General features: G+C 42.5%; 1 protein-coding gene across 1 annotated transcript in view; it reads right to left on the bottom strand.

Moving 5' to 3' along the window:
• Positions 1-25,979, bottom strand: part of LOC126234423 (uncharacterized) — a 166,922-nt gene that overhangs the window by 121,865 nt on the left and 19,078 nt on the right. The window contains exons 2-3 of the mRNA XM_049943114.1: positions 20,287-20,367; positions 157-291 (exon numbers count right to left, since the gene is read on the bottom strand). Coding sequence (XP_049799071.1) covers positions 157-291; positions 20,287-20,367 — 216 coding nt within the window. The remainder of the gene's footprint in view (positions 1-156; positions 292-20,286; positions 20,368-25,979) is intronic.

Genomic DNA, 25,979 nt, shown 5'->3' with positions numbered 1-25,979 from the left:
TCCAGTTACCAATGAGTTTGACTTCATTCTGTTAGAAGTATTTCAAAATTCTAGAGTATCTCTAACCTACATACTAATCTGTTTTATTTTCTATTTAGTAAACCATTATTCAACAAATACAGCATTTTTACAAATTAAAAAATTTATCAGACTTACTGATGCTTGTAGTTCAGCATACAATGTCTTTCTGTAGTTTTCAACTGACTCAGTGCAACAAAACTGATGACAGAGTCCTCCTTGAGATTGTAAACAGATGGATGAGCCACTGGAACTGTCACTCAAAAATGAACGCTGAAAATCAAACACCAAAATAACTTTACTTCATCACCTTCTAGTATTAGGGCAAGACTAATGTTAAGAGAATACTTTTATGTTCACATGCTTAATTCACATCTCACAGTATTCCCAAATGGTGTGAAGCTTAAAAATGAATTACATTAGAACTGGGTTTATAGTGAGATATTCTGTGTGTTCAATCAGTTTCGGTATACGTTGCACTACAATAGTAAGAGGCACAGCTCACATAAATTTGACTTTATTTCTTTTAGTGGAAGAATGTATGTTATCTTTCCTGTAGAACTATAAGGGCAGTAGGATATGAGAACCAGACATTGCACAGAGTAAGGAAGTCAGGCACAGATGATGGACATAAGAAGAAACGTGGAAAGATCAGATGAAGGAACAAGTTTCAATTTTCCATTTTATGGATTAGTCACAACAGATAACGTTGTCAGACTCTTATATGGATACAATTTTCAGTCAACACTCAAGTCTGCATGAAAATTAAACAATATTTGAGACCAGAGAAGGATAATTAAGAAAATTTCCTATATTTGTTGCTCTCCAGCTAAAATGTACTTGATAAAAGACATCCTATTGTACACTGCACTTTGAAAGTACTTATTTGCCAGACTGGTATTCTGGCTGTTAGCCCATCATCATTGGTATATACTGTGCATGCCTACATCAAATGAATAGTCTGTCATGTATAGAATCAGTTTTATGATGCAGATGATATTGCAATTGTGGAAGAGATATAACTGATACACATAGCTTACTGTCATCCAGATTAGATGAAAACCATGAATCTGTTGTGTTTTATTCCATGTTATTTAACTTTTGCATTGGAAAATCACAGTCAATAAAATCATAATCCTTAAGTAAGTTACAAAATACGTCCAATGATAGTAATTTGGAATAACAAAAATATTATAAAAACTGCATCTCACCTTATAGAGGAGATATTGACTCACAGGCAGGCGCACAAAAAAAAGACTGCTGCACATATGAGTTTTCTAAAGTAGAAAATACACACATATTCACACAAGCATAAACACACACAAGATCACTGTTTCTGACCACCGAGGCTGAAATTGCTGCCACACTGGTGTCAGGTTGGGTGACTGTGCAGACACCTATTTCTCCACCGCCCCCAACACAGCTGACTGTTTCACAGCCAGCAACTCTGGCACTGTCACCGCCACCACTGGCACTAGTGCCTCCGGTCACTCTGGGTCTGACTCCTTTGGAACTGGTACAGCCTTCTGTGCTGCTGGAAAAGCCCATTCATCATTGGCTTGGCCTCCAGTCAATGCCAGACCAGCTGTCATTCTGGTGTCATGTAAGGTGGTGCAGATATATCTACATCTACCCCTACATAGCTACTCCACAAGCCACCGTATGGTGCGTCACGAAGGGTACCCTGTACAACTATTAGTCATTCCCTTTCCTGTTCCACTTGCATATACGACTAGGGGAAAAATATTGTCTACATGCCTTCATATGAGCCCTTATTTCTCAAATCTTTGTGGTTGTTATGCACAATGTATGTTGGCAACAGGAGAATCATTCAGTAGTCAGCTTCAAATGCCAGTTCTCTAAATTTTCTCAATACTGTTTCTCCAAAAGAACACCCTCGTCCCTCCAGAGATTACCATTTGAGTTCCCAAACCATCTTTGTAACTATTATGTGTTGTTCGAGCCTACAAGTAACAAATCTAGCAGCCTGCCTCTGAATTGCTTCGATATCTACCTCCAATCCAGCTTCGCACAGATCCCAAACACTTGAGCAGTACTCAAGAATAAGTAGCACCAGTGCCCTATACACTGTCTCCTTTACAGGTGAACCACTACTTCCCAAAATTCTCCAACAATCGAAGTTGACCATTAATCTTGCCTACCACAGTTCTCACATGCTAATTCCATTTCATATTGCTTTGCAACATTACACCCAGTTATCAAAACGACTTGACTGTTCAAGCAGGACACTAGTAATACTGTAACCAAACATTAGATTTTTGTTCTTCCCACCCATCCACATTAACTTACATTTTTTCACTTTTAGAGCTAGCTGTCATCCATCACACCAACTAGAAATTTTATCTAAGTCATCCTGTATCTTCTTACAGTCACTCAACTTCGACACCCTGCAGTACACCACAGCATCATCAGCAAACAACCGCAGATTACTGCCCACCCTGTCCGCTAAATCATTTCTGTATATAGAGAGGAACTGCAGCCCTATCACACTTCCCTGGGGAACAGCCTGCAGTGGGGTGCCATGTCAAATGATTTCCAGAAATCTAGAAATATGGAATCTGCCTGTTGCCCTTCACCCACAGTTTGCAGTATAGAGGAATCCTTCCTAAACACCCAGAATTCCAAATCCCTCACCTGGGTTCAGATTCACTTAGGACATCTTCATGATCTGCATCGAGGGTGAGGACACCATTCCCACATTGCTCCAGAATCTCAACACCACTTTACAGCCTGTGCCATCTGGATTCTTCCCAGAAAGCCCAGATTCTCTGAATTGTGCAGGTGTGAACCCTCCCTGCAATTTAGCCTACATTACCATAACCCTCCTGGCCTCAACTTTCGTTAGTCTTTGTCCTTACCCTCTGGCCTCTTCCCTGTTCCCATTCCAGCACTACCCAGCCAGTCCTCTGTTCCACAAAGCACAGTCTTTTTTACCTCCCTCCTTTTCTGCTACCCCCCCCCCCCCTCTGTCAAACCTCCCGACTGCATCTAGCTGCTCTACACTCTCTCCACCTCATTCTTGTGTGCTCCCATAAGCAGCACTTTACCATCCCCCACCCCTACCATGCTATCCCTCTCTCTCCCTGCACCAGCCTCCTCCTTATCTCCACAACCCGTTGCATCTCCAATCACAAGCAGCTACTTGCAGTGGGCCTCAGCAGCCAGAGACTGCGATCATGTATGTGAGTTGTGTTTGCGCACACAGGAGTGTGTGTATGTGTGTGTGTTTTTTTCCCGCCTCCTCCATATATCCGATGAAGGCTTTGTTGGCCAAAAGCTCATTTTCTGACTGTCTTTTCATTGTGTCTACCTGTGACTCAGCATCTGCACTATATGGTGAGTAGCAACTATCCTTTTCATAATAGTGCTGCAGTATATCATGTGAGAAAAGGGCAAGTTGAGTTTCATACGAGTAAGTGTTTTAAACCATGCTGGTTCCTCAGTCTCAAGTAAGTTTATTATATTCAAACTCAGAATGTGTTCAAGTATTCTGCAGCAAAACAAAGTTAGAGATATTAGTCTGTAATTTCACAGGTCCGTTATTTTATTCTTCTTATATACTGGAGTCACCTGCGCTTTTTCCAGTCACTTGAGACTTCGTGCTGGGTGAGAGATTCATGATACATGCAAACTAGGTATGGGCCAAAGCTGTGGAGCACTCTTTGTAAAACTGAACTGGGATTCCATCCAGACCTGGTGTTTTTTTGCTTCCAAATCTTTCAGTTGTTTCTCTACACCAGGGATGCTGATTACTATGTCGTTCATACGGGAGTCTGTCCGTCGGTCAAATGACAGTACGTTTGTATGATTCTCCTATGTGGACAATTTCTTGAACATAAAATTTAAAACTTCCGCTTTCAGTATGCTATCTTCAACTGCTACACCAGACTGGTCAAGAAGGGACTGAACAGAAGCCTTAGACCCACTTAGTGATTTTACATAGGACCAGAATTTTCTCAGGCACTCTGCCAGACCTTTTGCTAAGCTGTGACAGTCGAGCTGTCATATGCTTTGCACATAGATCTTTCGATGCAAGCTCGAATCTCTACTGCGCTTTTTTCTTGTTATTTATATGTTTGGTTTTGAACTAAGAGTGGAACAGCCTCTCCTTCCTCAGCATCTTCCGAATTTCATTATTAAACCACAGTGGGTCTTTTCCATCCTTATCCACTTACTAGGTGCATAACTCTCCAGACCACGATTTACAGTCTGCTTAAACTTTGCCCATAATTCCTCTAAGTCCATCTTACTGGAACTAAGTAACGTCAGTTCACTGTCTGAGATTCTAACAACTGTTTATCCGCTCTTTCTAGCAGAAAAACACTTGTAGCCTACTTGACAGATTTATTAACTCCCATAACCACAGCTGCTATAATGACATCATGATCAATAATCCCTATTCCTATACTAACATTGTCAATAAGGTTCCGCCTATTTTCAGCTACGAGATCTAAGATATTTCCACTGCATAAGGGCTGCCAAGCTAGCTGCTCATGACAGTTTTTAGAAAAAATGTTCAAATGTATTTCGCATGACTGTCTGGCTGTACTCCCTGCAATGAATTCATAGACATCCCCGTCTATACTTGGTATGTTCAACATGCCTCCAACTAGTATTGCATGATCTGGATATTTCCACGCTACTGACCATTGACTTTCTTTGAATGACTCTAAAACTGTCACAGCAGAGTCAGGTGACTGGTAAAAACATTCAACAAATAACTTGGTTTCACCTACACCTGTTATATGCGACCACCAGACAACTTCACTGTCACGCTCAACTTCGACCTCAATAGAGACAAATATTTATCAATTGCAATGAAAACTCCACCTCCTATGGTCTCTAATTGGTATTTCCAATATACATTCCACGATTTGCTAAATATGCCAGTGCTTTCCACTTTGGGTTTCAGCCAGCTCTCGCTCACAAGTGGGAACCTTTCTGGAGGGCAGCAAATTCGAGACTTAATTACAAATACTTCGATAGTCTACTGATAAAATTTTGACATTCGAAGTGTCTTTACTCTGAATGCTGTCTGACTTCCCTTGCAGTGTAATCAACTGGTGAGTATTGATCAGAGCATCTCGACATAGCTTCTAGCCTAAAATATCCTCCTGTGCACTCCAAAAGTACTCTGCTACCTGACTAGCTGCCTCTTTTATGTAGTGCACCCCTGAACTACCAACAGGAGTCCTATAAATCCCCATATGATAATGCAGGTCTAGAAATCTGCAGCCAAGACCACCACACAGTCGATGAACCCTTTGGTTGAGATCCTCCACTCAGTTCCAAATCAAAGAATTCCAATAAATTCTGGGACAATGCTGCAAATTATGAGCTCAGCTTGCACCCCACACATGAGGCCAGCAATCTTCACCACCTCCACCAACTACCTGTATGACATGACGACGGCCTCAGAACCCATGCAACATGTGTCGCTGGTGAGGAAGTGAGCCAAAACTTGGAGATGACTGCACCCTGGAAACTCAACAGCCGCAGGTAAGGCCATCTCTGCACCTCAGATGACGTCCCCTGGCAGACATACCGAATGCATGTTGGCTTTCTTTCCATCCCAGAATGCTACTTGCCCAAGAGGTTGATGATGATGATGATGATGATGATGATGATGATGATTGGTTTGTGGGGCACTCTACTGCACGGTTATCAATGCCCATACAAATTCCCAACCTTTTCTCAGTCCAATCTCGACACTTTCATGAATGATGATTGAGCCTTGCTGACACTGGCTTATGCGTTCCTTTAAAACTTGGCTGTTACTCTGCATTTGGTTTTCTGCGGCTATTGTGGTTATGCCATGGTTCTTCCTCTTTCTATGTGTGGCAGCAGCGGTGTGTATCAATATTTGCATTGTATACTATCTTTGGTCTGGTGCTTATAGTTACGACTTGGCGGTGTGCAGCCAGTTGGTTGGTTGGAGCGGATCAGCAAGCAAGTCTCCGTGCGGCACAGTCGGCCGGGCCCGCCGGTGGTCTCTATGCAGTGTCGGAGCATGTGGGGGCTGTTCCGAATGCTACGATGTATGCGGCTCACCGACCCAGGACATGAAAATTGAGTGGTGATTTAATTACTGAAGCCACGTCTGTTCACGTTGTCCCCTTGGTTGGTGGTTCAGTGTTGGCGGTATTCCTGGGAGCAACAGCGAGTGTTCCAGTTGGTGAAGATTTAGCTGCTGTGTGGTGGAATTTACTAATTTGTCAGTTTGAAATTCAAGCGCATCAGCGGAATGTTCTGCCTTGTGCCCATTAGTGTTCCAGCTACCTGCCCTGGTCGCTGACGTAAATTCAGGCAGTGTCCTTTCCTCACCTGTTGTCACTGTCCAACATGGTGTGTAGTTTTTGACAGCTTAATGTATTTTTGGTTGTGGGCGGCTATGTCTGTAACGTTTTGGCTTTGGAATTCTCATATACAGGTCGGTGGTTAGCAAGTCGTCTTGTTGGTGGGTCCCTGGCTGTCTCTTGGTTGTCTTGCCAGCAGATCAAGTATACAAAAAATTGACTGATGAGTTAGGGAACCCGGTAAGCACATTACAGTTTAAGCTTAAATGTTTGGAGTTGGGTGAGAGGAAGTTTGGAGATAGCGATGTGCGCTATCAGTGAGAGCACGAGAGCCAGCCCGGTGGTGGCACTGTTCCATTTTCTGTTAAGTCAGATGCTGTGTTTGCTGAGTTGCCTAATCCTCTGGCCTATTTCTTTCAGGATATTACTGAATTGGTTGTAGAGTGACTTGATCAGGTAGAGAAATTGTTGTGGTTGCTGGTTCGTCTAGAGCAACACGCGGCCGCCTTTCATGTTCCGCACCAAGAAATTTTGTCATTGTTGTACCCGCTAGCTAGAGGTGAGTAGCAGAACCTCCTCTCACGTGCCGTGGCGCAAGAGCTTTCCTTGCAGCAATTAAGGGAGCTCGCAATTAGCTAAAGGTTAACCGCCGGGGTTCGGAAACAACTTGAGTGTCGTTACATTTGGGAAGTGCAGCGGGCTGAGGAGCAGTTATATCATTATGTCGATAGAGTCCAGACAGCCTCTTTGGCCTTATTGATTGATTTACCTGAACAAGAATTAGTCTGTATCGTTCTTAAGGGAATGCATGTGGCAGTAAGTCGCATTTTGTTTTCCATAAGCAGACTGAAACCTGTGGAGAGTTCCGTGATGCGGTTGTAGTAGCATCTGCATTACCCGTTGAGAGCCATGTACGTCAGGAGAGTAAGGCGCCAATTCCGGATTATCTGTATCCATTCAAGTTATCAAAAGGGAACCCCAGCGTTGTTTCAGATATGGCAGTACAGCTCACTTGGTACACTCTTGTGTTCAGCCTTGTGTTCCTAGAGCCAATAGATGATGCCGGGTTCGCCCATGAACTCGGGTTCGAATCTTTAGGCCTTGGCATGCCCAGGTGGTCGCTCTCTCATCACCCATTTTGCCTTATGTTCATTCACCGGTACGTGGTGAGCCTGTTTGTGCACTCTTGGATTCTGGTAGTTCTTTTTTGTTATTGAGTTTTGAGTGGTTTTTGGAATTTGGGCATCTTACCAAACTTCATTCGGTCCCTTCGCCGGTGCAGAGATGTCGGGTTGCCAATGGTCAGGGGTTACCTCTGCAGCCTTAGCCTTGGTTAAAGATCTGCCTGTTAATCTAACATTGGGGTATGATTTCATCCCTAAAACCAGGTTGATCTTGGATTATTACAGACAGACCTTTTCCTTTAAGTTTTCTCCTAGCGAGAAGTTTGGTCTTTGCGAGTGCACTAAACCTAGTGTATGGCAGACTTCTGGGGCCTTCGCCGTGGAGGTTGCAGCTAATGAATTTGATTTGGCCCATCTCTTGCCCAATCAGCCTTCTCAGTTGCGCAAGCTGTTGCATGGTTTTCCCCAACTCCTTAGTGATAACCTTGCCGTCACTAGCGTTCTCGAATATCATATCCATCTCTCTGATGATATTCCAGTTAGGCAGTCTCCATATCGCCTCTCACCTCCAAAGGTGAAGATACTCAGGGCTAAGATCTCTCAGATGCTCCAACAAGAAGTGATTAGGCCCTGTACTTTGGCTTATGCTTCTCCAATATTTTTGGTACCTAAAGATCAGGGGCGCAATTACAGACCTGTGTTTCAGTACGGCCGTTTGAACGCTAAGGTTGTACTTGAATCAGTACCCCTGCCAGATCTGCATAATTCTTTTACTAGATTTGCCGGCACTAACTGGTTTACGGTCCTCAATTTGAATCAGGCCTATTATCAAATTCCTTTGGCTGAGGAATGTAAACATGTTACTGCCTTTTGTACTGATTGGAACTTGTTCGAGTTTAACAGAGTTCCTTTTGGACTAGCTACCAGAGCAGCGGTGCTTACTTGTTCGTTGGATAATATCCTCGGTGACTTGAAGTTAGTCTGTGTCTATAATTATTTGAAAGGCTTGGTTATCTACAGTCGTTCGTTTGAGGATCATCTGGAGCTTATTTGGCAAGATCTCTTGAGGTTGCAGGGAGCCAGTCTAACTGTTAAGCCTAGTAAAATCACGCTAGCTAAGCGGGAGGTGTCTTTCTTAGACCATATAGTGTCCAGTCAGAATATTCGCACTGACCAAGAGCGAACGAAAGCCCTGCGGACATTGCCTCCTCCTACTGATAAGCAGGGAATTGCTAAATTTATAGGTATGACAAATTACTTTAGGCACTTTGTTCCCAATTTTGCTCATTTGGCGGCACCCTTAAATCAGTTACACTGAAAGGGTGTGCGTTTTGAATGGGTACCTGCCAAGGAGGCTGCCTTTGAGCACATTAAGACAGTGATAGCTAACCCATTCTTGGGGTACCCAATTTTAATAGGTTTACTGTGCAGACTGACGCTTCTAATGTGGGGATTTCAGCTGTTCTTCTCCAGGAGTTTGAGGGGCAGAGACAGCCATTAGCTTACGCGTCTCATCGGTTAACTGATGCCGAGCTTAATTACTCTGTCTACGAGTGCGAGGCCTTGGCCATTTTATTTGCCTTAGAGAAGTACTGCTTCTACCTTGAACATTGGGTTTTCCAATTGGGAACTGACAATCACACGTTGAGCTAGGTATTGGCTAGGTCGCATAAAACTGGCCATATTGCCAGGTGGACAGTGCATATTTCAGCATTTCAGTTTGAAGTCAAACATGTGAAGGGCTCTGAAAATGTCCTTGTGGATGTTCTCTGCCGGAAGTTTATAGAAGCTACGGTTAGTGAGAGAACAAAGCAGGTGGAGTGAGACAATCTTAATTGAATGGTGTTGGGTGAAATTCCCCTTTTGTTCGAAGACATTGCTCAGCATCAAGATCGGGACCCTGTCTGGGACAGTATTAAGCAACGTGTGTTGGCAGGAGAGCTGTCAGACGAGTATGAGGTCAAGAGGGGTATTCTTTGCAGGAAGGTCAGCAGTGCTAGGTAGTCTAAGATCTGTTTGCCTGTAACCTTGGTACGTCCGGTCTTTCGTTATTTTCATGAGTCGTTGGTGGGTGGCCATTTAGGGACTTATAAGACTCTCCAGAAAATCAAGGAGAATTTAACTTGGCCCTCTATGCAATGCACCAGGATGTGAGACAAATGATATCCCAATGCCGATTGTTTAATGTAGCCAAACCCCAGTAATGCTCTTCAACAAGGTTGGTTGAGTTCTGAACGAGAGTCCTCTCCCATGTACAATTTGGGGCCTTTACCTCGTACTAAAAGAGGGCATCTATATGTACTAGTTGTAATAGATGCTTTCTCTAGATTTACTTGGCTCCTTCACAGCTGCAACGTTACCACTACCACCACCTTTAATGATTAACTAATATCTTCAGTGTTTCTGGGCCACCCAAGCAGTTAGTTAGTAATAACGCTCCTGCTTTCCTTTCGGGCCCTTTCAAGGCCTTCCGTTTTCAGAGTGGTGTCAAGCATGTCCCCACCACCCCATATTATCCCCAGGGGTTCTTTGTGGAGCGAGTTAATCGGAATCTTAAGTCCGCACTCATTATTTATCATCAGAAAACCCCCAGTAAATGGGACTTGAGTCTTCCCTGGCTTAGTTTTGCTTTTAATACCGCCAGTCATGATGCCTTGCGAGCTACCCCTCCATCCTTGATCTCTTCCTACCCGGTTAATTCCCCTCTTTAGAACTTGTGGCGAATTCAAGATCTTATTCCGGCCGACATTAAACCATGTGTTATAAACTGGAACCAGGCCAGGCATAATATACTCAAGAGCTCATAATACGCAAGTAGAGCGTTATAATCGTAATCGGGGAAACCTTTCAGGGCAGGCCGGGCGGCCAGGTTTACGTCCGCAATTTCCAAGGGAGACATAAATTTACTCCTCGTTTTTTGGGTCTGTGCACTATCATGCATATATTAGGCCCGGTAAATCTGTTGGTCAAGGAGAACAGCTCAGGTAAGCAATATCAGGTTCACTTTAGTCAGGTTAAGTTCAAGTAGCTCAGGGTTTGGATTACTCCCTCCCTGGGTTAAGTTTGAGAGGGGGGGGGGGGGGTTGAGCCATGCTGACCCCAGCTTATGCGTTGCTTTAAAAATTTGCTGTTACTCTGCATTTGGTTCCCGCAGTTATTGCGGTTATGCTGTGGTTCTTCCTCTTTCTATGTGTGGCAGCAGGGGTGTGTTTCGATATTTGCGCCGTATACCATCTTTGGTCTGGTGCTTATAGTTCCGGCTTGGCGGTGTGCAGCCAGTCGGTTGGTTGGAGTGGATCAGCAAGCAAGTCTCCACGCGGCACAGTCGGCTGGGTCCGCTGGGTCTGCTGGTGGTCTCTATGCAGTGTCGGAGAATGTAGGGGGCTGTTCTGAGTGATACGATGTTTGTGGCTCACCAACCCAGGACATGAAAGTTGAGTGGTGATTTAGTTATCAAAGCCACGTCTGTTCACGTTGTCCCCTTGGTTGGTGGTTCACTGTCAGCAGTATTCCTGGGAGCAACAGCAAGTATTCAAGTTGGTGAAGATTTAGCTGTCATGTGGTGGAATTAACTATATTTGTTGGTTTGAAATTCAAGTGCACCAGCGGAATTTTCTGCCTTGTGGATATTAGTGTTCTGGTTACCTGCCCTGGTCGCTGACATAAATTCAGGCAGTGTCGTTTCCTCACCTGTTGTCGCTGTCCAACATGGTGTGTAGTTTTTGACACACACATCCATCCGCACATACACATCCGCTTGTGTCTGTGTATGTGCAGATGGATGTGTGTGTGCGTGCGAGTGTATACCTGTCCTTTTTTCCCTCTAAGGTAAGTCTTTCCGCTCCCGGGATTGGAATGACTCCTTACCCTCTCCCTTAAAACCCACATCCTTTCGTCTTTCCCTCTCCTTCCCTCTTTCCTGATGAAGCAACCGTTTGTTGCAAAAGCTTGAATTTTGTGTGTATGTTTGTGTTTGTTTGTGTGTCTATCGACCTGCCAGCACTTTCATTCGGTAAGTCACATCAAGAACGCGACCACGAGATCACAAGCTGCGGATCCTAACACTGGAGCTCCCAATAAATGGCAAACCTGTCCCCCAAGTGTCTACTCGGACTCTGCCGAAGGAGTGGCCACTTATCCACTCTCAGGGTGAATGAGTGAGTCCAGGAGGCCAGTCTCCACATTGGCCCTCTGCCTCGACCAATGTGAATGTGTTACCACCCACCCTGCTGTGAGGGCAGATACGCTGCTTCAGGCACACTATGAGATGTCTCGGAAGCAAAGCCGGTGGGCAAAATGAGTGACACCTGAGGTGTCCCACATGATGCACCAGAATCTCTGCCACTGCTACAACCCAAGGCAGCAGCCTGAAGGTGACTGACTGTAGTCAAAAGCACATTCAGCTGTTTGCGAACTGCAGCCAGCTCCTAAACCATCTGCACACAGCATGGTCACATCCCCCCAAGTGTCTACTCGGATTCTGCTGAAGGAGTGGCCACTTATCCACTCTCAGGGTGAATGGGTGAGTCCAGGAGGCCAGTCTCCACATTGGCCCTCTGCCTCGGCCAATGTGAATGTGTTACCACCCACCCTGCTGTGAGGGCAGATACCGCTTCAGGCACACTATGAGGTGTCTCGGAAGCAAAGCCGGTGGGCAAAATGAGTGACACCTGATGTGTCCCACATGATGCACCAGAATCTCTGCCACTGCTACAACCCAAGGCAGCAGCCTGAAGGTGATTGACTGTAGTCAAAAGCACATTCAGCTGTTTGTGAACTGTAGCAAGCTCCTAAACCATCTGCACACAGCGTGGTCACATCCTCACAATCCTAGCAAGACTAACTGAAGAAGTGAACTACGTAAGCAGACAGAATCCTAGATATGCAACCTGCTACCCTCCTGATGTGTCACCAATGGATGCTGATGCATTAGCGGGCTATGTAGCTGGCTGTTCAGTGAGCAACTATTTCTCATGTCACGTAAGATGGAACTACCATGCATAGAGGTGGAGCAGTGGAGGGATGAGAAATGCGCATGCACGGCTGCATAGAGCAGACAAACAAAGTCCATATTGCCGAACTGCATTGCAGCAGACAACAGTCAGGCACATTTGCCTATGGTACATCATATTATACGTTCCAATCTAAAAATGGAACAATAAATATTAAAACCAATTTAGATCAGTTGTCATGAGATAAATATTAATTCACGTCTTGACCATGTTGCATCCACTGCTCCACAGATTTACTCTGCATGACGTCGGGAGGCGAGGACAACTGACACAGCTTTGTGAAAACTTGAAGTACAATTTTTCTCAAAATGACAATTGTCTAATGACAAGATCATTGAAACTGCTTGCAATAATTATCATTTATTGCAATTTGAACTGTATTATAAGAAAAAATTTAATACACAACGAAATTAACTTCAAGCGCAAACCAATATCATTATACAGGGTGTACATGAATTCCAAGAACACTTTAAATTATTTATTGCACAAAAACCAAACATTGTACAAATATCATACATATGTCATTTTGAGGAGAAACCCTGAAAGTTTTTTTTCCATTTATACTGCCACAGCGTAGTTTGGTAATTTGCTGCTCAGCGCTAGTCACAAACATGGCCAGTAAAGGTGCGGAGCAAGCTTTCTGTGTGTGGGAGTTCAACAAATGTGCTAAAGCTGTTCAATGGATGTTTAGAACCGATTATGGTAAGAAGCCACCAACAAGGAAGGCCATTTACCACTGGCACAACAAATTCGTTAGACGCGTTGCCTGTGCCCAGCAAAGAGAAGTGTACATCCCAGTGTGAGTGAAGTGAATGTGGAGTCCAAAGAAATCAGTCCGTTGTGCATCCTGTGAACTCGAAATGGCTCCAATGACAGTGTGGAAAGTCCTGTGACAGAAGCTGTCTACGAAACCATTCAAATTGGAGCTAGCGCAGAAGCTCAATGACGACGACATAGGCAAGCGTTTTGAGTTTTGTTCGCAGTTGCAACAATTGAATGAGTTTAGGGATGGCATTGCTGACTGCTTAATTTTTAGTGACGAAGCCACTTTTCACACTAATGTGAAACTGAAAAGCCATAACTGCCAAATCTGGGGTACAAAGCATCCACACAAATGCATTGAATTTGAGCGTGATTACCCAATGGTAAACGTTTTTTGTGCCTTGTCACGTCGAAAACTGTGCGGGCCACTCTTCTTCACCCAGAACACTGTCACTGGATATTCTTACTTGGCCATGTTGCAGCAATGGCTGATGCCTCACATGCAATCAGACTCTCCTTTCATCTTTCAGCAAGATGGGGCTCCACCCCATTTTCATCGAGAAGTTTGTGGGTAACTGAACACGGAGCTGCCGCATCGATGGATCAGTAGTGCTACAAAAGGGGACAGCTGTTTCATGAAATGGCCTCCCCGATCACCAGATCTTACTTCATGTGACTTTTTTTCTGTGGGGACACATTAAAGATCTGGTGTTGTACTGCCTCTACCACATGATGTAGCAGAGCTCCGGGAGAGAATACAGGAAGTGAATGCCACAGTCGACAATGCCATGCTGGGACGGGTATGGCAAGAATTCGATTACCGTATTGACATCTGCTGGGTCACTCATGGTTCGCATATCGAATGTTTGTAAAAAAAAAACTTTCAGAGTTTCTCTTAAAAATGCAATATGTATGACTTCTGTACAGTGTTTAGTTCTTGTGCAATAAATAATTGAAAGAGTTCCCGGACTTTATGTACACCCTGTATTTGCTTGACAACTGCTTCTACTCAATGGAATTTTTAAAATGTATATAAAGTAAGTGTGTTGATGTGTTTGACTATAGTTAAGTGTAATCACTGTGCATAAAAAAGAATTAGTGGCAGAAAAGAGTAATGAAAAGACTGTCATAAAAATGGTCAGTAAGTTACCATATTCTTTTTGTTAACGGGAATTATGAGGGTAAACTAACTCGTTCGACATTACAGTGAGAGACTACAGTTATAATCCACAAATAATTAACCATCAGGGAATGATGCTGATAACGTCGAAAACCACCTATATCTCAACCAGTAACAGTTCTTAACATTTTAGGATCTTGAAAATAACAAGCTTTTGCATGTGGAAATATTGGACTTTTGACAAATTTATCCAGCATTTTCGTGTGTTATTAGAGGATAAAACATGGTGAGAGAAGCTTAAGTTATCCTTGGGCAATATGTTGAACATTATAGTCTGCATAATTCAAAGGATACAAAGTCCTATCAAAAAGGCTAGGAAGTTCTCATTATTTGTATGCAACTGATAAGTCGACAAAAACACTTGTTAAGCCACAAGTCTTTAGAACTAAGAAATATTATTACTTTGTTCCATAGTCTACATTGTAATACCATTGTCACTTCTATTTGAGTCTGTTTCCGAACAATCTTATTGTAAATTTACGATGATAGGTTCAAGACTTATATCCATCATTACTTCCCAGTCAAATTATTCTTTCTGAAGCTTTTCAGCATGCCACATAGATTGTGCCCATGCTACTACAGGTGGTATGTTGTCTATTGCCTCATGCACAAGCGATTCAGTGAATGTTACCTTGAATGCCCCCCCCCCCCCCCCGGATCATGTATTATGTGGCCTTATCCTTTGCCCAAATTAATTCCATAGTGCTACACTGGCAGCGACACATGGGTAAATGCAAAACTGTGTGACCCCATTCACGTGTAAGGAAGTCAAGTTTGTATATTCTGTCACGTGACTTGTACAAATTAACGAGCTGCAGGAGATTGACACGAGTCTGGTATATACTGTGCTTAAAATTTTTATTTTTAAGCCAGAGACAAATATGTGCTTTTCTGGTGTTTATACTTGGTGATTTCTCTGTAACAGTTGAATTATTACTGGCATTGACCAACTTTGAACCAAGGTATGACAAGAAAAGCGAATCACGTCACGAAACTGACAGCATTCATTTCCGAATGCTAGTCACTGCTGTTTTTCTTATATGTAAATACAAGTTTACTCTCAGAAACAAAACCAGAAGAAGAGTCAGCATGCAGAATAATTAACCGAGAACATATTCCTATGAAAACTCTGAAACTGCCAGAACCCTCACTCATTTTCCAGCAGATGTTCCTGGAATGATTCTAATTGGCTCATGTTTCATCAAGGTAATACACTGCTTCGCTTCAATCTTGAATCTTTAGATGGGATGTAGTTAATACTGCCCCTATGTCACTTCTTTGAACTAAAAACTCTCTTCTCAACATATCAGGAACCAACGTCTTTTAAAATTCTTTACATTGATGAAGCGCTTACCATTGAAGCTCATTTTCTCCTGCATAACTGAAACAAATTTTTGTGATGCTGGGCATTCATCATTCACATGGAGCACTTTAAAACATTTGTTGTTAAAAACATCCATTTGTGTTACAGGTTCCGTGCGATATCAATGCTCTCCAGGTGACACTAAATGAACTTTTTTCTATGGTTCCTATAGCTCTGACACTGTCGTTTACAATTCTCTTTAAAGTTCTCTTGCCGATACCATATAGCTCTGGAGTCCATTCTTGCGTCTTAAAATGTCAACAGTAGGAGACCTGCTTTCAAAGTCACATTTCAAAAAGTTGTGAATGCAGTAAATAATCCCCCTCGCCTGCTTGTGAAGCACATAACATTTATTGCCGTCACCTGGCTTTTTTTAAATCACACTTAAACATTTACAGATACACATTCACACCTCCACTGCAACAAGAAAAGAAAGAAAACAAAAAAACACTGACAGCTGAACGAATAATTCAGTTCTTGCGAAGTACGGCAACAGTGCAGCATGCAGGAGCGAGATTCTCACTGTCTAGCTGTAACTCACTGCTACCTGCTCAGAAAGAGAATGAACATTAACGGCTGCCAGTGGCTAGTGGAGGAGGATGCGCAGAATGGCTGAAAACTTGACCCCCTTCCAACATGATGCGTGCTTTAGTCCACTACAGACTGAATGAATTCACCCTTACAAAAACGTAAGATTGAACATCAGCAGCAGAAAAATATGAACGAAATTTAATAAATATAGTATACGGAAAACAGAAAAAAATAAATACTTAACTTGCTGCTCCACAGATGTATATCAGCCGAGAGCTGGAGCCTTGTCCTATGCTTCCCCGATGCCAGTTACGGGTTTCATCATCTTTATTGTCCAACAGGCAACTCTCATGCATGCACCATGCCTTCTGCAGGTCTCCATCCTGTGCCATCTTGGCCTGGTCACTGTACTTGGCTGTGGTAGTCGCAAGCTACCTCCCAGGCATCCTACATTGCACTGAAGGGCCACCAATGGGCTGCCAGCTGGATTTCACTGCACTTTTGGTGCTGCCTTCACGGAAGTTTCATTGCAAATCTCAACCCCAACTCTGCTGCTGTCTTCAGTGTCTAGGCCATCTTTCACAATGTTGACCTGGCACTTCTGCCACAACCTCCTCCATTCTGTCTGTCTCCACCCTTGAGGGGTCCTACACTCTTTACAATTACGTCACCATAAATGGAGGTGGGATCTATCACCATGCGGCTAGCACCTATGATACTACTACCCTCCATACAGCCATGAACCACCAGTGGCTAACTTCCTTGCCTACTAGCTACACGGATTCTGACAAGAACAGGTAAACAATCGATGTATATATAACTAGATGTCTAGATAGTTTTCCTCCAAGTCTCTAGCGGTCACCATGCTTCATGGTGGCGCATGCTTTGTCACAAGAGTCGCTGCCAGTATTGGCACTACACTACTGCTGCCAGTCATGTGCCCCCAAGTGCTGATCCCTGTAACTTCCCGCAATCTACATAGGTCATGGCTCAACCAATCTGTACAGTTACTGTGGCCAAGCTCCAACCATCTAGAGTACCCTCAATAGGGAACTCTCTTCATCGAGCACATCAGAAGCGCCACCTTGATCTGTCATTCATTACTTTCAGAGGCTCGCCCGATTGACGCTGGTCTTCCCCAGATTCAGTACCTCATGGCCATTGCAGCTACCACTGCAGCCCATGTCACAATGGATTAGCCACCGATATCGTCTCTAAGTACTCAGTCTCACAAGATATCACCTCCAACCACTCCAAGGACATTCCATTGTACAGTGACAGGCTAAGTTGGCACCAAGCTGCACACCTAAGAACTGCAGTTTTGTTATTCATAGTACATCAATTAGGCATCAAGAGACTATTGTTCTGTTTGTTCACTGACTTAATAAATTTTTATTGTTTCGGGTAACTGGGCTCATATATAGTAGCATGCACCTTCAGACTCTAATACTTCAGGATGAGCTTCCTCTATCTGAAACACTGATGATTTTGCTTAGAATTTTACAGCACACTTTATAATGTAATTTAACTCTTGTCATCTTCCTTGTCCACTGAAGACAAGCAGAGTCTTCTCTCAGTTTTGCATGATATTCTGATTCCACTGGTTAATTTCCTTGAAAAACATTTTCAAAGTAACCTACGTTACAGAATACGTTGTATTTTCATTAACACCAGAGGTTGTGTGCACATCTCTCCAGTGTGTATTTTGTGAACTGTTTCTGAATTCCCCAATTCATTTTTCATTTATTACCCTTATAGCTCTCCAGTTCTTTGTATTTATATCATGTACTCTGATACTGACATCAACAGTTCACCATCATGGTCCAAGATGACATTAAATATAGGAATCACTTTGGTGTTCTCATTGTTGTTGTTGTGAACTTCAGTCCAGAGACTGGTTTGATGCAGCTCTCCAGGCTACTCTATCCCATACAAGCCTCTTCATCTTCGAATAACTACTGCAACCTACATCCTTCTGAAAATGCTTAGTGTACTCATCCCTTGGTCTCCCTCTATGATTCTTAGCCTCCACACTTCCCTCCAATACTAAATTGATCTCTTGATGCCTCAGAACATGTACTACCAACCGATTCCTTCTACTAATCAAGTTGTACCACAAATTCCTCTTCTCCCCAATTCCAATCAGTACCTCCTCACTAGTCGTGTGATCTACCCATTAATCTTCAGCATTCTTCTTCATTCTGTTTATCGACCATGTTTCAATTCCGTAATGGCTACACTCCCTACAAATACTTTCAGAAAAGACTTCCCGACACTTAAATCTATACTTGATGTTAACAAATTCCTCATCTTTAGTAATGCTTTAAGTATCTCATTTCCTTATCCAATTGCCTCAGCATCACCTGATTTAATTCAAATACATTCCATTATCCTTGATTCACTTTTGTAGATGTTCGTCTTATATCTTCCTCTCAAGACACTGTCCATTCCTTTCAGCTGCTCTAGGTTCTTTGCTGTCTCTGATAGAATTACAAGTTTTTATTTCTTCTCCATGGATTTTAATTCCTACTCCAAATTTTTCTTTTGTTTCCTTTACTGCTTGCTCAGTATACAGATTGAATAACGTCGGGGCTAAGCTACAAACCTGTCTCACTCCCTTCCCAACCGTTGCTTCCTTACAAGCCCCTAGACTCTTATAACTGCCATCTGGTTTTTGTACAAATTGTGAATAGCCTTTCACTCCCTGGATTTTACACCTGCCACCTTCAGAATTTGAAAGAGAGTATTCCAGTCAACATTTTCAAAAGCTTTCTCTAAGTCTACAAATGCTAGAAACGTAGGTTTGCCTTGCCTTAATCTTTCTTCTGAAATAAGTCGTAGGATCAGTATTGCCTCACATGTTCAAACATTTATCAGGAATCCGAACAGATCTTCCCCGAGGTCGGCTTCTACTAGTTTTTCCATTCATTTGTAAAAAATTCGTGATATTATTTTGCAGCCATGATTTATTAAACTGATAGTTCGGTAATTTTCACACCTGTTAACAGCTGCTTTCTTTGGGATTGGAATTATTATATTCTTCTTTAAGTCTGAAGGTATTTCACCTGTTTCATACATCTTGCTCGCCAGATGGAAGAGTTGTGTCATGGCTGTCTCTCCCAAGGCTATCAGTAGCTCTAATGGAATGTTGTCTACTCCGAGGGCCTTGTTTATACTTAGGTCTTTAAGACAACCGTTCTTATGGTGCTATTACACTGTCAGAATGACACAAAGGTTGTACCTGGTAATGAGAATTGTAAACTATTTTTCTTTGTTCCTAGACTGAAAATATATACATAATGAAATAAGATTATTGCCACTTTTTAAGAAACACTATGTCAAAAATTATATACATCATAAGAGAACACTCCATAGAGTACCAGTTAATGTTGTTCTGATCGACTTGAAGCACAACAAAACTAATGGTCTGACCTGCCTGTAGTTGACCCCAGAGCTGTTAATTTTGCCTGATGTAAGGACTAATTTCTGACCAGTGGCCACTCAACATATTTTTGCAATTTTTCTCACTTTCATGGTGGACTGATGCTCTGTAGCTTGTCTTTCTTTCTTTATGATAACATTGTTTCTCTAATTTAAATTACAAATAACATTCCACAGCTCTAGCAAGCATTATTTATCTGTACAGCCATGATAAACATATTTACCGCAGTCATATGCAAGCAATTCACGAATTAACTGTCTCAGATATACTGTCAGTATTTGTCCAAAGCTGTCAATCAAATTTTTTTGGCATTGTTAATCAATTGCCCCTCGACAATTATGTGTGAAGAAAAAGCTATGGCTAACCACACACATCTACATAACATACTTTATGAGATGTGCACAGTCAATGTCGAATACAATAGGTAGTGATGATAATCTTACCCAACTGAGTATTCAATAGTGAATTATCAAGGCAGTTTAATTACAGTGACAAAAAAATGAGAAACTGTTATTTAATTTCACTTATGGTACTCACCCATGAATTGCTCACATTTGCAGACTCTTCTAATATTGAGGCAACTTTTAATTCCAATTCAGACTTAATTTCGTTCAAAATCTGGTCAAATAAACACACATAATGAACTGGACATCACTGCCATAGGGAATGGTTATAACTAATACAACTAACAATAAATGTAATGCAAAGACACTACATTATCACCCTTAATGTCCACACCATGCAAAAATTATCAAATAACAATAAACGAAAAATTACACAGAAGAACACACACACACAAACAAACTTCAGTTTGTGAAGGAACCAAATAAAAAACCAATTAAAGATGCATAAATAGTTTTATACAGTGGCCCATCTTTATTAGCAGATTACCTAAAAGCAATCTTTGTAAAAAGGTGTGTGTGTGTGTGTGTGTGTGTGTGTGTGTGTGTGTGTGTCTGGGCACGTATGCATGCGCACACACACATGCACATGTATTTTTAAATATCACAAGAAGCTTCCAGGAGGATAGTATTATACTGAAACAATTGGGATATTCTAAGTAGTGAAACAGAAGTAGATTCTTTAAACACCGTGACCAACCCTCCACCATTCGCGTGACACACTGGCTCTTCTTCATACATTCTACATGAAGTCGAGGAACAAACATTTTATAATGGTTTCCGAACACTACAAACTTAGGTTCTTCTGGGAATAACACCTTGGGCCATAAGACTGGAAGGATAACAGCATGTTAACCTCAGTTATTAGTGAAAAATAATGAATTTAACTTAACTGGTTACAGATATAATTTGTTAAAATTGGTTTCCAAAATTACAGGAAAACACTGTAAGATCATATTAATTGTCAACGAAATTAGTTTATGCTAAAACTACTCGCCTACAGGAGATTACAAAATTTATTAGCTCACTAAAAGTAATAATTATACTGGCTATGAAGGTTTTCTACTAAAATATTAAAATTTTGCATTGACTTGAAAGGATTCGATCATTTTCCCACCACTGACCTTGCTTTATGTTAATGATCTGCCATTTTATTTTAATCTGGAGGCAGTCATAGTCATTTCCAAATTTATTCTTTGATGTGAATTCCTTGACATCAAATGTATTGGGTGTAGACCAACTTCTCAATAGGCACATATGAAAATTTGTGCCAGATCATGACTCGAACCTGTCTAGATCACTGACTGTATCACCCACAGAACATCCCCACACCGTGACCAACCCTCCACCATTCGCGTGACACACTGGCTCTTCTTCATACATTCTACATGAAGTCGAGGAACAAACATTTTATAATGGTTTCCGAACACTACAAACTTAGGTTCTTCTGGGAATAACACCTTGGGCCATTGCTTCATGCTCCAATTTTTATGTTCCTGTGCCTATTCAATCTTTCCACGTTATTTTGTTGGTGTAATAAAGATTTTTGGTCACTATACACATCTTTAAACCTTATTCATGAAGAAGGCGTTGCACTGTTGAGAGAGAGATTGCAGCTGCTCATATACTATTTAATTTCTTATGAATTTCAGGTGTAGTACAAGTCCTCTAATGTCTGTACACATATGTACTGACCTTTCCTGTATGATGTTACTCAGGGCCTTCAAGATTGTAAAACACTTACATTAGCACCAATTGGCTTGAACTGTTGCAATGTATACACCACTGTAGATTGGGCTATGCCACTTTCGTTGCTACTGTTCTACTAGAACAGCCGTCCTAATGCAGAGCTACATTTACGGCAGATTTTTCAATAGAAGTCTCCGGATTCTGTCCCATTAGACAGTAACACAGTATGAACATGACCACATATACAAACACAGTGCTAGATGCACACAAGGTAACTGTAAACCAATGCAAACTGATTGCTACACAGACAGCTGAAGGAATGAGTCCTATTCGAATGGAACCGTCTTAAGTAAAGGCATGTCAGTTTACTGTGGATACTCATCAGCACCCCTCTATGTGAACAACCAGTCAAACACACAACAGAGGCACATTGTCTTTACATGTTTAAACTTGTTTTATTTTCAGAACGGGGTATGACCGAATTTTCAAAATGAAATCACTGTTTTAACAAGAAATCTATAGTTGTGACAGGCCATCGTAAAATTTTGACTCCTAGTGTACGTGTGGAGTTCAAACACCTACAGCTGGGAGTATTAATCACAGCCTCACAATATATCTAATCACTTATGAAATTTGTTACCAACACTCCATCTAAGTTTTAAAGTAACAGAGATTTTCACAAATACAAAATGAATGAAAAATGATCTCCATTACTGTTTAATGATTAGCTTTGGCACAAAAAGGAGTGAAAATGCAGCTAAAAGACTCTTTGAAAATCTACATGGAAATAAAATGTCTGGCAGGTAGGGGAAGTGTTCTCAAATGAACATTAAAATGTTTAGCCATAACAGCTGCTTCTATATCATAGATGAATGCTTGAATGGAGAACATTAGCCATAAAAGTATACTCAAATGGCCAGGAGGTAGTTATATAAATATTATTTTTTACATATTTTTATGCAAGTTTTTTATGTATTTATTCTGTGTTTTATTCTGGTGATATGTTCCACATCACAACACATTATGTGAATATGATCTAAAGTGTAAAGAGCCAAGCACCTAACTTCAGCTATATTTGTAATCAATCAATGACTCTAGGCATATTTCCTGAGAGACGTAAATGTTATCAGTTATATGTATCTACGAGGGTTGTCCAAAAAGTAATGCACCACTTTTTTTTCTTCAACAGTTCTTTATTGAACATAATGAGAATTACACACATGAAGAATGTCGTTTTATCTACACACCCTATTTTTCAACGTAATCTCCATCCTGTCCTATGGCCTTCCTCCTACGTAAAACAAGGGTGTGCATACCCTGTCGGTAACAATACTTGTCTTGGTGGTGGAGAAAGTGTTTAACTTTGTGAATCACCTCCTCATTGTCCTCAAAATGTCTTTGATGAATGGCATCCTTTAATGGCCCAAACAAATGGAAGTCTGAGGGGGTTAAGTCAGGGCTGCAGGGTGGATGGGGTAACACTGTCCAACCCTGTTTTGTGGTGTGTTCAGTAATCCTCAGACTTGTGTGGGGCAGCATGTTGCAGCAAAACATCTCCTGAGTTGTGGTGCCAAAGTCGCCAGAAGTGTGTCTTGAGTTTTATTAATGTGTTAACATATGCTTCTGAATTAATAGTACCGCCTCTTGGCATCACATCAATGAGAATCACACCTTCACAGTCCCAGAATGCGGTGATCATGACCTTATTGGGAGAAGCAGTTGCTTTGAATTTTTTTCTTCTGTGCGAAATGGGGATGGCACCATTCCATTGACTGACCTTTTTTTTTTTATCGGGCTCAAAATGGTGAACCCAGGTTTCATCACATGTCACATCCGGAACAAGAAGGCCTCCCCCCTCGGCTTCAAGACATTGCAACAAATCAAGACGAATGTTTTTTCTGTGCAATTTGTGATCTACCGTTAGATACCGCAGGACCCATCTTGCACACACTTTTGAATATCCATGAGTGTGGATAATTCCATCCACACTTCCTTTGTTGATTGATGCAGCACCAACTGCTGAGTTGTAATGCATCTGTCCTCGCGAATGACATCATCAGCTTGCTGCACCATATCAGGTGTGACAGCCGTGGATGGTCTCCCTGACCAGGGCAAATCGTGAAGCTCCACCAAACAGGCTTCTGATGACCTTAACTTCCGTGCCCAGTGACTGACTATACTTCTGTTGACAACAGATGCTCCATAGAATTTGCACAAGCATTTGTGAATATTCCCCAAAGTTTCTTTCTCTGCAGTGAGGAATTCAATGATGGCACATTGCTTGCAAAGTACATCACATACAGACGGAATTTTGAAACTGTCCTGCAGCTACGCTATCTGTCGGACGTGACAAAAACTTGGTGCACTCACTCAGGAGACTTCAAATAATATGTATTCGATGTTTTGCGTTCGTAGCATTGTTTTCACCTGAGACAACCCTTGAATAATAATGGAGGTAGTCAAACCACGATATATTTGTGTAATACAAGTAATATATAAATGTATATATAATGTATAACAGATGAACATTGTTAGAAAAAAAAATCTTGTAAAGTTATTGACCAGTTTACTCTAAATTTTTAAAGCACACATTATTAAACACTCATGTGGACATAGGCCATGTAATTTTTTTTAATAACACTGTACAGATTTTCTCCTAAAACCTACTGTGAGAAAGAAAATGCTCAGCTTTGTTCTGCTGTGAATATGTGCAGTTTAGTTTTCTTCCATGCAGTCGGTTTTCACAGGAAACAGAAAAGTTGTATTTGCAGCTTATCAGCTTATGATTAGAGTCCTACTAATGAATCTGAATTTGCAATAACAATAAAAAGGCTCAAGAGGAGTATTTGGACAGAGAAGGGAGGGGGGAGGCGAGGATGAGTAGGATATTGAGAGGGTGGGAGTAGGAGAGAGATGGGGAGAGGAAGAGATGGATAGAAAGAGGGAGGACTTTAAGATGGATAGAGAGGAGGAGGAGGAGGAGGAGGAAAAAGGGAGGAGGGGAGGGGAGGGGGATGAGGATATTGAGAGGGTGGGAGTAGGAGGGAGAGGGGGGGAGAGGAAGAGGTGGATAGAAAGAGGGAGGACTTTAAGATGGATAGAGGAGGAGGGGAACGGGGGGAGGAGGAGGAGGAGGAGGAGGAGGAGGACCTGGACAGGGAGATGGAGAAGAAAGAGAGGATGAGGAGGAGGAGGAGGAGGAGGAGGAGGAGGAGGAGGAGGAGATGATGGTCACAGAGAGGGGGAGGAGGATATGAACAGAGAGAGGGGGGAGGAGGAATGCTGAGAGAGGCAGGAGAAGATGGGGGAGAGGGAGAAGGAGATATGGAAAGGGGGAGGGGGGAGGAGGAGGAGGAGGGGGAGGAGGATAGAGAGGAACAAAGGAGGTGATGGACAGAGGGAGGGAGAAAGACAAGGAGGTGGATAAAGAGTGGGAGAGGAGAACAGGGACAAAGAGAGGGAGAGGAGAAGAGAGACAAAGAGAGGGGGAGAAGGGGATGGACAGACAGATGCGAGGAGTTGATGGATGGAGAAAGTGGAGGAGTAGATGGGACAGAAAGAGGGGGTGGAGGAGATGGACATAGAGAGAGGAGAGAAGGTTATTAAGATGTACATCCAATTGCCATACACTGTGCTGATTTGTCGGTCTGCCGCAGTGATCTGAACTCCCACCCTGGGGTGGCAGCCAGTGCGAGCACTGGGAAGCTGCAGCATGTGGACTGAGGCAAGAGAGAGGGTACCTGGCCTGCTTGCAAAGAGGGCACTTCTGGCTCGTTGACAGGTACAGATCCTGTGTTGATACACAGTGATAGTGCGCGCATTGTGGACTCTCACTTCGGAGCCTCAAGGTGCATTTACAACTTTGAGACTGTCCATACACACTAGGCATGTGCAGCTGTTGTACGAAGACACAAGGAAGTGCATGCACCGATGCAAAGTTGTGTATGCCTCTGAACTGTGCACATGGGAGCACAGGAATCTCCCCATACCAAACAGGGAGACACTTGCCTCTACTTGCAAATGGAGCAAGCACAGACGCTTGGCAACTAGTTGCCAGGAGCACAGGTGTAAACACACCTTCACAGAAACCTGTTGCTATGACTCAAATCATTCGCCCGTATTGCATAGTTTTGCGAGCTC

The sequence above is a fragment of the Schistocerca nitens genome, chromosome 2 (genome assembly GCF_023898315.1).
Source record: "Schistocerca nitens isolate TAMUIC-IGC-003100 chromosome 2, iqSchNite1.1, whole genome shotgun sequence".
Classification (NCBI taxonomy): domain Eukaryota; kingdom Metazoa; phylum Arthropoda; class Insecta; order Orthoptera; family Acrididae; genus Schistocerca; species Schistocerca nitens.
This window is presented reverse-complemented; position numbering and strand designations above follow the sequence as displayed.